Source organism: Callithrix jacchus, chromosome 16 (genome assembly GCF_049354715.1).
Source record: "Callithrix jacchus isolate 240 chromosome 16, calJac240_pri, whole genome shotgun sequence".
In the NCBI taxonomy this organism is placed as follows: Eukaryota; Metazoa; Chordata; class Mammalia; order Primates; family Cebidae; genus Callithrix; species Callithrix jacchus.
Window position 1 is genome coordinate 41,721,582 of NC_133517.1, and position 12,945 is coordinate 41,734,526.

General features: G+C 38.5%; 1 protein-coding gene across 5 annotated transcripts in view; it reads right to left on the reverse strand.

Annotated features, from left to right (window-relative positions):
* Positions 1 to 1,175, reverse strand: part of LRRCC1 (leucine rich repeat and coiled-coil centrosomal protein 1) — a 40,215-nt gene extending 39,040 nt beyond the window's left edge. For 2 of the 5 annotated variants that reach the window (XM_035276661.3, XM_002759038.7), the window contains exon 1: positions 1,010 to 1,175. In XM_035276661.3, the coding sequence (XP_035132552.2) occupies positions 1,010 to 1,040 (31 nt within the window). In that variant the 5' untranslated portion in view covers positions 1,041 to 1,175. Of the gene's footprint in view, positions 1 to 65 lie in introns of all 5 variants that reach the window. The other 3 variants (XM_008982849.5, XM_078353607.1, XM_017965433.4) reach the window with 3 other exon arrangements.
* Between the last annotated feature and the right edge of the window lie 11,770 nt (positions 1,176 to 12,945).

Consider the following 12,945-nt stretch of genomic DNA (forward strand, 5'->3'; position numbering starts at 1 on the left):
AGACAAATACATTTTTAATAGATTCTGAGTCTCATTCATCACTTGTAAATGGGAAAAATAATTACCTTGTAGAATTGCCGTGAGGATTAGTGATAACATATCTAACATGCATACATAGATGGCATTCAGGAAATGGCAGCTAGTATTAAATAGAAATGTAAAATGTCCCTTGAACAGCATATTCTTGGGATCATTTGGCAAACCTTAAATTAGAATCCAGAACCAGCTGCTTAGTTATTGGTAGCAAAGTTCACGTCGAGGACACGCTACAAAGGAACAGCATGTGCAAACACACAGAAAAGCCTGCTAAGAAATTGCCTGCAGCTCAGTACAGGTAAATAAAGTTTAACTGGAGAAATGGTAAAAGTGGAGACCTGCTTTTCAGTACTGCAGAACCAAGTGCCTCACATGCTTTGCACAAGTCGGGGCTTCAAGAGAGAGGGAAACGGCGTACTAAATATAATTTTAATACTTTCAAAAAGTATATGAATATATGTATTGCAATGCTCTGTAACGGACAAATGATTTTGAATGGAGGCAAGGAGAACTGAGGCAAAACTAACAGGCAGCAGCGAATGCCCTCTCATAGCTGCCAGAAATACAATGTGATCAGGTTTTTTTCAGAAAGAAGAAAGATAAGAGAACAAGACCAAACCAAAAATTAAACGGTAAACAAAGGAATAACCACCAGTAAGTAAGGAAAACCAGCAGAAGGAAAAGAGTGGTCAGAAGTTGGTGGAGGATCAGTTCCTGGGGCAGTTTCAGGGCTAAGCAGAGTTTTGTGAAACGCTGGGCAGGAGACAAGGGCGGGAAGGCATCCACGACTCATTCAACCCTGGCCCTTCGGCAGAGCAGTTTTGGAGGAGTGGGGCGGCCGAAAACCACACTGCGTTCGCTTATGGTCTTGATAAAGCAGTGGCGCGCCTCCGCACCTCTGTCGCCGCCAGTCGCCCACGGCCCCGGCCCTGGGGAGTGCGAGGGTCGCTTCCAGCTGCAGAGCGCCCTTTACCTCCGGAGGCCTTTGTCCATGAAGCATACATCCCCGCAGCTGCTGTCCCAGTCTTCGTTTTCCACTTCTGCCTCCACCGCCGCCTCCATGGCACCGGCGATGGGGAGCGGGGTCTTAACAGGCACCCAGCGCTGGGTCCGTGAGCTTTGGACACTCCTCCGGAAGCGCAGACGTACGGCCGGAGGGGGCGGGACGAAAACCCACCCTCCAACCGACAGCAAGGAACTTTCCCGCCCTGACGGGCCGCAAAACTGGAATGCTCGTCCCTACGGTGGGCTGCTTTCCCTTTTACGGCATCTGCAGTGAGACGCTTGTACTTGCCGTAAAGTAAAAATGCTTTCTGGGCGTGTAGGAGTGGGACTATGATTGGATTTGTCCTGTATGTCTCTATATATTTGCTTAGTAGCCAACTGACTTATGAAGGCCGTTTTCACAGCGGTACGTATAAATTGTTCCACTGGCCATTGCACCTCCTGTTGATTCATTGAACATTGTGGGATGCCTTACCGCATGTCAGGCACTTCCCTGTTTGAGGAAGGAAAAGATGAAGCCTGTTCTTGTTCTTGGAAGCATTCACAGTCCAATACAGGAAACAAAGAATTACCACACAGTATAACGAATGCTAAGAATAACACAAGGGTATCTAAGCCAAGTCTAGAGTGATAAGGGTAGTGGGTATGTTTTCCAAAGGAAGTCATTAATAACTGAATAGAGTCTTGCTGGGTCAAAGGGAGTTCTGGATGAATGGCAATACAGGTGGGAAAGCAATACCTGTATGAGGTCAAATAACCCTCCTGGCTAGATTGCTTCCTAATGCATAATAGTATTTTAAAAAGGAGACAAATGGTGCAGTAGTCCATTTAAAGTAGTCTATTTCCTTTTGAAATAACTCATATAGACAAAATTTAAAAAGATGTTTTAAAAAAATCCGCAAAGCCCACATGACATATAGGACACCATAAAGAGACCAAATATTCAAAATTTTGGAGTCTCAGAGGCAAGGAGAAAACAATAGAGTTAGAAAAACTTTTCAACAAAATACTAGATAAAAAATTCCCAAGTCTAGCAAGAGAGTTAGATACCCAGGCACAGGAGGCCCAAAGATCCTGAAACAGATACAAGGCAAAATAGTTTTCTTTTAAAAAATATTTTATTTTATTTTTTATTTTAGATTCAGGGGGTACATGTGCAGGTTTGCTACATAAATATATTGCATGATGCTGAGGTGGTGGCTTCTAATGATCCCATCACCCAAATAGTGAATATAGTACTTGATAGGTAGTTATTCAACTTTTGCCTTCCCTTTGAGAGTCCCCAGTGTCTATTGTTCCCATCTTTGTGTTCACGTGTATCCAATGTTTAGCTGACACTTAGAAGTGAGAAGATATAGTATTTGGTTTTCTGTTTCTGAATTACTTCACTTAGGATAAGGGCCTTCAGCGGCATCCATGTTGCTGCAAAGGACATGACTTTTTTTTCTTTTTTTTTGAGCTCAGAGAGTCAGATTTTGTTCTTTTTTTTAAGACTGCATGCTGGTATATATGTACCACATTTTATTTATTCATTATATCATTGGTGGGCATCAGGGTTCATTCCATGTCTTTGCTACTGTGAATCGTGCTGCAATAAACATATGAATGCAGGTAACTTTTTGGTAAAATAATTTATTTTTCTTTGGCTGTATACATGGTTATGGGATTCCTGGGTTGAATGGTAATTCTATTTTTAGTTCTTTGAGAAATCTCCAAACTGCTTTCCAAAGTGGCTACAATTTGTATTCCCACGGACGGTGTGTAAGCATTCCTATTTCTCTGAGCCCTCACCAACATCTCATATTTTCTGACTTTTTAATAAAAGCCACTCTGACTGCTGTGAGATGGTATCTCATTGTAGTTTTGATTTGCATCTCTCTGGTATTAGTGATGTTATTTTAAAAATAAGTTTATTGGCTGCTTCTATTTTTTTTTCTCCAAAAAAAAAAAAAAAAAACAGAAAAATTCTCCTTTGTGGCTCATTGTAGTCAAACTGTTAAAAGTCAAAGACAAAGAATTCTAAATACAGCAAGAGAAAGACATCTAGTCATTTATAAGGGAAGCCTCATCCAACTAACAGTGGATTTATCAGCAAAGGCTTTACAAGCAAGCAGAGAATGGGATGATAAATTCATGTGCTGAAAGAAAAAAAAAAAAAGCCAGCCAAGGACACTGTACTCAACAAAGTTATCCTTCATAAACAAAGGAAAATAAAGTCTTTCCAAGATAAGCAAAAGCTGAGGTAATTCATTACCAGTTGACTGGACCTACAAAAATGCTCATGGGAGTCCTACATATGGAAACAAAAGGACAATATCTACCAGCATGAAAACACACAAATATATAAAGTCCACTGTACATCAAACACACAAATAGGAAATGGAAAGGACTTAAATGTTACTATTACAGAAAACCACCAAACCAAAACCATAAACAATGAAAGAAAAGAAAAAGAACAAGGAATAAACAAAAATAACCAGAAATCAATTAATAAAATGACAGGAATAAGCCCTCACATATCAATCATAATCTTGAATGTAAATGGATTAAATTTTCCACCTAAAAGATATAGCTTAAATTAATAGATAAAAAAATGACTCAACAATATTCTACCTAGAAGAAACTCATCTCATTTATAAAGATACATATGGAATGAAAGTAAAGGGAAGAAAAAAAGATATTTTATACAAATGCAAACCAAAAACCAGAAGGCACAGCTATATGAATATTAGATAAAATAGACTGTAAGTTAAAAATAGTAAAAAAGAAGCAAGAAAGATAATTATGTAATTATAAGCAGATCAGGCACAGTGGCTCACATCTGTAATCCAAGGCAGGTGGATTGCCTGAGCTCAGGAGTTTGAGACCAGTCTGGGCAACAAGGTGAAACCTGTTCCTATTAAAATACAAAAAATTAGCCAGATGCGGCAGTGTGCATTTGTAATCCTAGCTACTCAGGAGGCTGAGACAGGAGAACCACTTGAACCTGGGAGGCAGAGTTTGCAGTGAGCTGAGATTGCACCACTGCACTCCAGTCTGGGTGACAGAGCAAGACTCTGTCTCAAAAAAAAAAAAAAAAAAGTATCAATTCAGAAAGAGAATATAACAATGCTACACATATATGATATGTACTCTACACCAAGGTACCCATATATAAAGCAAATATTATTAGATCTAAAGGGAGAGAGAGATTCCAACACAATAATCGTTGGGGATGTAAGTACCCCATTCTCAGCATTACATAGATCATCTAGACAGAAAATTAACAGAAACAATTAATTTAAACTTCATTTTATACCAAATGGTTCTAACAGACATTTAGAGAAAATTTTATCTAAGAGCTAGAGAATACACATTTTTCTTATCACCATAAGGAACATTCTCCAGGATGGACTATAGGTTGGAGAATGGCTCAACACCAAAAATGGCTCAACTAAATTTTTAAAAATTAAATAATGCTAAGTGTCTTCTCAACCCCTGTTGAAATAAAACTAGGATTCAATTACAAGAGGAACTTTAGAAACTGTACAAATACATGGAAATTAAAGAACATGCTCCTGAGTTATTGAGAAACAAAGAGGAAATAAAAATTTTTTTTTGACCAGTAAGAATCAAAACACAGCATACCAACACCTCTGGGATAAAGGAAAAGCAATACTAAATGGGAATTTTATAGTAATTAATGCCTATGTCAAAATAGTAGAAAGGTTTCAAGTAAACAATTTAATGATGCACCTCAAGGAACTAGAAGAGCAAGAATCCCAACCCCAAATTAGCAGAAGAAAAGAAATTATGAAAATCAGAGCAGAGCTAAATGAAATAGAAGCTTAAACAAATACAAAGGATCAACAAAACAAAATGTTTTTTTAAAAAAGTTGAACAAAATTGATAACTTATGAACAAAATTTACTAGCTAGACTAACCAAGAAAAAAAGAAGATACAAGTAAACAAAATCAGAAGTGAATAACAAGGCATTAAAACTGATGTCACAGAAATACAAAAGAGTGTCAGAGACAAGAACAACTGTACGGTAATGAACTGGAAACCCTAAAGGAAATGGGCAAATTCCTTAATACATACTACCTACCAAGATTAAAACAGGAAGAAATAGAAAACCTAAACAGACCAATAATTAGTGGCTAGATTGAATCAGAAATAAAAAGTCTGCCAACTGAGAAAACTCCAGGACTGGATGGCTTCATGCTAACTCCCATCAATTTTTCAGAGAACAAAAGTAAATTCTCTTCAAGCTATTAAAAAAAAATTGAACATGAGGGAATTCTCCCTAACTCATTCTACAAGGCCAGCATTACATTGATACCAAAACTAGATAAGGATGTAAAAACTAAAGAAAACTACAGGCCAATATTCCTGATGAACATAGATAGAAAAATCCTCAACGAAATGCTAGTAAACTGAATCCAACAGCACATCAAACAGATACTATATGATCAAGTGGGATTTATTCCAGGGATGCAAGGATGGTTCAATATATGCAAATCAACACATGTGATTTCATGTCAACAGAATGAAGGACAAAATCCATATAATCATCTCAATAGATACAGAAAACGCATTTGATACAACTCAGTCTTTTCATGATACAAAACTCAACAAACTAAGCATAGAAAGAACATACTTCAACATACTGACCATATATGAAGTATTCATAGCTAACATCATACTGAATGGGAAAAAGCTGAAATCCTTTCCTCTGAAAACAGGAACAAGACAAGCATGTCCACTTTCAGCATTCTTATTTGACATATTACTGGAAATTATAGCTAGAGTAATCAGGCAATATAAAGAAATAAAAAGACATCGAACTTGGAAAAGAGAAAGTCAAATTGTTTCTGTTTGCAAATGACATAATACTATGTGTAGAGTAACTTAAGGACTCTACCAAAAATCTATACAGATTTGTGGTGAGGAATAAATGGAATGAATATAAAAAGGTGTCTGGTAAAGAGCCTGGTTTATATTAAGCAGTCAATAAATCTTGACATATGATTCTCAGTCAGGTTGATGCAACATAGAATCTTTACATTTGAGTAATATTTTCCTAAGAGACTGTGCTATCAAATGTTGTCGGACAAGTTTGATCATTGTTAAGACAGACAACAGAAATCTAGGAAGTAGGGTAAGAATTAGCTATTGAAGCTGGAAGTAAATTTATTAAAGTCTTTCTATTCCTATGGGACACACCTCTACTAAACACTTTGCATGCATTATGCCATTTAATCCATCAAATAACACCATGAAGTAGGCATTATTGTTTCCCTCTTATTTATAGGTGAGGAAACTGTAGCTTAGAGATAATCAACTAACTTCAGGACCCAAATTTCCCTGTTTACAAATATGAGAATATCTATCCCCAGAACCACAGTTATATTCTGAATAGAGAGTTATTCTATTTCCCTCTATATTTTTTCAGTTTTGCTTGAGAAAGGAGCTGAGGGAAAGAGGAAATAGGGTCTTCTCTGAGTTTACATTTCCAAGGATATTTAAACTTACTAATAGATCTGAGGAACATTGATTATTTCATGGGAGTTCTAAACTTCGGGGAAATAATCCCAGAGTCCAGTCAAAGCAATTGTGATTGTCCAGACCTTCTCTGGTATACTCAAATGTCTAGAACAGAATCCAACATTTCAAAACTCCTTAGGGCTGAGCTTCCTGATATTTGTGCCAGAACATACTGGTGTGTGCTGTGAATGGGATTCAGAAGTGGGAAAAATGTTGATCTGTATGTGAGGACTGGGAGGGAACCCCCGGGGGCTGCTGTAGCTTCCAGGCTGCTTGCCCCCATCCTTGAGTCACCTCATCTGTTTACTTCCATGTGGCATGCCAACATTTTGTTTGTGTACAATGATGCTATGTTCCATAAACTAGAAGCTCAGACTCCCCAGGAGATGGATAATGAGTTTAGTAGAGAGTTTAAGGGGATAAAATGCCAAGGTTTACATAGCCAGAAATGAGCAAAGCAGTAAAATCTGACTGATGTGTGATTAGTCATTTCTTCTTCCAGAAACAACTAGTATCCTCGACTCATAGAGCTATGGTCCAAGAGAGGGCGTCAGAGACCATTAATCCCCATGCAAATGCGATTTTTATTAGATAGGAAATTGACAGGTCTCAAGAGATGGAGTAGTTTTTTTTGCTCAGAGTTACACAGTATCTTCCTAAGCCAGGATGAGATTAGTTACAGAATTTCATATGGTCAGTGAAAGAGAGGAAGTCTAGGCATTAGTAAAGAATGACTTCTATTAAGGGATAATTGCAGTCAAAGACAATTGTGATAGGGCTCAAAGCTTAAGCCGGAAACATTTCAAGGCAGGAGTGGGTAGGGGAAGCCTTTATATGCAGAGACTGGGGGATAGGTGGGTATGGAAAGAAGAGAGTGTGGGAAACTGCTGGGGATGATCTTGAAATTTATGGAACTGAGTCAAACATTGCAATAACAAGAAAGTTGAGGTAGGGAATGTCTGTAGTCAGGCATGTGAGTGTATGGGAGAGGGGTGAAGTCTGAACCTAAGATGGAGCTGACAGTGAAGGAAGTTCACGTAGAGTTTAGGGCCTCCCTGTTCTAGTCAAGCTAGTCTAAATCATGTCAAGATGAACATTTGATCAATCTTGTTACTATCATGCCACAATTGCTTTTAGGTACTGTCTACTTTTGTTTTCAGTGTTTAACAAGTAATGTTTTATATATATTTACAATACATGTTATATCTTATCTGAACTTAGTTCTCGTTGCTTGTTAGTGCTATTGTTGTCCAGTTAACACAGTCTGTTTAAAGTGTATCTGTTGTCTTGGCTCTCATAATGTTGGAGCATATTATTATAGGTACAGCTTTAACAGTTGGATTGTTGTATAGGTCAGTTGACTTGAAACAGATTTGAAAATGTTGTTTGGATCAGACTATACTTCTGATCTAAGCTAGACATTTTGTGAATATATATGCTTGGTAATAAGAGAGACTAGAGATTTATTTATTCAGTAAATATTTTTCTACATATTTATCATGTTCCTGGTAATAAACTAGGAGTTGAAAATAAAAAGTTAAATAAAAGTTGTTTTCTGGGTACAAGGAGCTCCTAATTTGAACTAAGAATTATATTATGATGTGATATAAGCTATATATACACACAAAAGTAGTATCTATTTTTTTCATGGAATATGCCCATACTCTGTATCTTTGAGACAGCTGATTTAATGCCAGTCATTACTCTGCCTACATAGGAATTTGTCTTAAGCGTGTATGAATTTCCTTTCTTTGTCTTATTTGTCATTGTCCCACTCCAAGTCCTTATTTTTTTGCTTGAAATTTGTAATAGTATTGTATGCTTCAAATCACACGCCCCTCCCACTATGGAATAAACAGCTGCACATATTGTTACAAAGCTTCAACCTCATATTTTTTTGTTTGCTTGAAGAGCCTAACTAACTAGATTGTAAATACACAAGTGCAAATCTTCAATATGATAAGCCTCCTGGTCTTGGTGAAGGGAAGTCACTGAAATCCATGTGTATGCTTCTTTGTGCTACACTTTCTTCGAGAAAAGGGACATAATGTTAAGAAAACATGGAGCATACACCTACTCCTCCCTTCAACCTCATTGTTTTCTAAAGCTGATTAACTTTGTGAAAAAGCAAAGAAGTTTTGAGACAAATAGGAGATGCTGGGGAAAAGAGCAAATGAAGAGGAGAAACCAAAAGACAGAAAAGCCAGTGGTTGCTGCAAAATATTGGCCACAGCTATATAAAATTGTGCTGGGGAGTTTTCAGGGCTGTTGTGGTTCTTTGGGCCCTTCCTGAGTAACACCTTACCTCTTCACCTAGCTACCAGCTGTGCTCTTCCGCCCTCCTTATGTCATATTATATGACTTTTATTCTTCAAAATCCACTTTGTTGCCTCATACTTTATGCTTTTTTATATCTGTTGACATTTTGATTGTTTTCCTCACGCTGTCCTCAAGCAACACATGCTGGGCTTGAAGTCAACTTCATGCATGTGAATTGCAGCTGTGAGGTCGCTTTCTTTACTGGTCTTATTGTTAAGTTTTCTTAATGATTTTTGGTAGGGAGCTTTGATAATAGATCAAATGAGAAGATTGATGTAATTCTACCTTATATAATACAATTTATTTTGCAGAGGCTTTTAAAAAAACTAATAAAAAGTCAACTGTGAATTAGAGGTTAGCTGACTAGAACCCTCAGTCACCCTTTTTGCCCTCAATTTTTACTTACAGAGAAAGATATTGTGACAAGTAAGCAACTTATATAAGGAATATGCTTTAAAAGACTAACAACTCTAAGGTGAATTTTGCGAATCAACTCACTATTCTTTCTTTTCCTTTTTTTTTGAGACAGAGTTTCATTCTTGCCACCTAGGCACATTTAACATTTACATCATTAGAATTGTGCAATGACAACTAAGGTTTTAGAATGAATCATTAAGGAAGAATTTTATTTAACACTAATCAAAAGATAAAAATAAATGTTACACACACACACACACACACACACACACGTTTTCATAGTAGTAAGGCTTAACTAAAAAGGATTTCAGTTGCTCAAGTTTCTGATTACCATGGTAGAACAATGAATTCCTTCAGAACAGTTTAATTCATTTTTCTTTTATATGTGACCTAAAATTTCTAACTTATGAGAGTAGTTGCAAGATGTTTTGAATTAATAACTCATCTCAAAAGAGATAGAGATCTTTCTCATTTGGCGTGACCCACTTCTTGGCAAGTAGTGTAAAAATATTTGGATATGAAAATAAAATCTAAATCCTAACTTTAGATCAGGATATTAAATATTGCTCAGTAATTTACTTGGGGTTTATTAAGTTCTGAATAAAATTTAGTCTGTTCTCTATAGAAAGAAAAATCATTACATAGTGGTATCAAGGGGTTCCAAGTCTAACGTGGAGGATTTTTCTTAGTGTCTGTCATGTCAAATAAAGGAAATCATAAAGAATAAGATGAATAAATTTGACTACATTAAAAACATAAATCATATTTAATAAAAACTATTTTATTGGCTTGTTTAATTTTGGCCTTGTTTAATTAAGGATATCGAGGTAGTTGAAGTAGACTAAAAAGAAAAATATACAAATTAAAAGGCAACCTTTAGGAAAAATGTTTTAAGTATGTACAGATAATTAATTTCTTGATTAAATGAATAGCACATAAAATTGCTAAGAATGTTAAAATTCTCATAGGCTAATGGGAATACAAATTGACCAATACTTTGAAAACAGAAACTAGATCTATGAAATAAACAAAGAAATGTGTCCAATGTCAATAATAGCAAAATAGATGCACATTTTATTCAATTTTAAAAATTATAGTACATTATGGATGTGTTTTAGTTATACTAACCAATGCTACAGATATGTCAAAACTGATATTTTCTTAACACTCATGTACTATAAATTGGTTTGTCAACCCCTGGCCTATAGAATAACATGCAGATTCCTAGCACACCACTCTTCACAGTCTGTTCTCAGTCTGATTTCCTTGAGGTACATCCCATGACTTTCCCACACACAACTTTCTTGCTGGCCTTGCTAAAGAGATGGGCTTCTCATGCTTCACTTCTGCTGTCCATGTTGGTCTGTATGACAGACTGTTTACTTTCTACATTGTCATCCTCACAAATATCTACTTGTTACTCAGATTTTAGTACTGGTCTGATTTACCCTGTCCTCTCTGAAGGCTTCCCGAAAGACTCTTGTAATATTTATTTTTTTCATTCTCTCTGCTCCATAAATACTGTCTCCAATGTTGTTATAAGGACGAGACTCGAGACCAGCTTCCCCAGTCCCATGTAACCTCTCCAAGACCCTTCTCTGCTACTCATTCCCTGCTTTTGTAGGGGTAAGCCTAACCTGAGTGTTCTCTATGTGGCTCTCCCAGGGCAGTGGGAGTGGGAGAATTTGGGCAGATGGTGAGAGAGGCATGTTGGGATTGCTGTGTGGTGGTTTTCAGTTGAGATAACCTTGTTCCTGGGGCTACATTTGAAAGCTTATGCCCAGTGGACTGGGAAGATGGCGCTGTAGGACCAACTCAGGATTGCAGCTCCCAGTGAATCCACAGAGGGTGAGTGGACACCACATTTCCATACGGATCTTTATTGCCAACAGACCAGGAGATTCCCAGGTATAAGAGCCCCACTAGCCATGAGCACAGCAGTTTGGGCCGGCATGGCTGTTTGGGCTGAGGCCGCAGCATGGTGACACTCCGTACAAAATACACTGGTTTGGTTTCCCTGTTAAACCGGCAATTGGAGATTTCAGAAGGCAGATTAGCACATTCATCTGATTAAACAGGACTTAAACGGAAAGCCAGGACAGGAGATTCCTGGGCAGCAATGTGGTTTGAGCTGGCGCAGTGGGTCGCTGCATGGGAAATCACACAGATCCTGGCGCCCTTGCAGCAGGCGACTGGAACACCTGGGAGAGAGTCAACCATTCAACTTAAAAAAAAAAAAGGGAGGGAGGCAGGTGATCAGGCTCGGCAGGTCCCACCCCCACAAAAAGAAACAAAACAGCAATTGGAAATGCTTGGGGTTGAGAGTTTCACGGCAAGCACAGCTGAACCCAGGACAGTGCAGCTCGGTGGGGGAGGGGTGTCTGCCACTACCAAGGCATGTGTCCCCTATGGAGGTACTCTGCCATTGCTGATGCAGCCTGCCATTGCCGAGGCAACCCGCCATAACAGAAAGAGTCCACCACCACAGAGGTGTGCCACCATCGCCACTGCAGTTCTAACCACACCATATAAATAGGACTACAGGGAATTACACAGGGCAGCAGGGCAGAGCCCACAACAGCAGGGTGGAGCCCACGGCAGCTCATCATAGCCACTACAGGCAGGCAGTGACTAGACTGCCTCCTCGCTGGGCAGGAATGTGCAATGAATACTCATAAATAAAGCCCTAACTCCCCGGGACAGAGCACCTGAGGAAAAAAAAGGGGAGCTTTATGAGTTCTGCTGCAGCAGACTTAAACATACCTGCCTAGCAGCCCTGAATGAACAATGGAGTTCACAGCTCAGCACTAGAGCTCCTATAAAGTACAGACTGTCTCCTCAAGCAGCTCCCTGACCCCCGTATATCCAAAGAGTCACCTCACAAACGACTGATCAGACTGACATTTGGCGGGCATTATTCAGGGACAAAGATAGCAGAAGAATAATCTGGTAGCCACCGTTACTGTTCCACAGCTGCTACAGGAGTTCCCCAGGCAAGCAGGGCCTGAAGTGGACCTCAGCAGTCCTACAGCAGTGGGGCCAGACTGTTAGAAAGAAAACTAAGAAACAGAAATACTTCATCATCAACAATCTGGACGTCAACTCAGAGACCCAATCGGAAAATCAGCAACACTCAGACGACAGGTGGATAAATCCACAAAGATGGGAAGAAACCAGTGCATAATGGAGGAAAACACCTGAAACCAGAACACCTCGCCTCCTACAAAGGACCAAAACTCCTCACCAGCAAGGGAACAAAGCTGGATGGCGAATGAGTGTGATGAAATGATGGAATCAGACTTCAGAAGGTGGGAAATGAGAAAATTCTGTGAGCTAAAAGAACATGTTCTAAATCAATGCAAAGAAACTAAGAACCTTGAAAAAGATTTGAGGAAATGATAACAAGAATGGACAACTTAGGGAGGAATATGAGTGAATTGAAGGAGCTGAAAAACACAACACGAGAACTTTGCGAAGCATGCACAAGTTTCAACAGCTGAATTGACCAAGCAGAAGAAAGGATATCAGAAGTCGAAGATCAACTCAATGAAATAAAACAAGAAACCAAGATTAGAGAAAATAGTGCAAAAAGGAATGAACAAAGTCTCCAAGAAATGTGGGACTATGTGAAGAGACCTAAT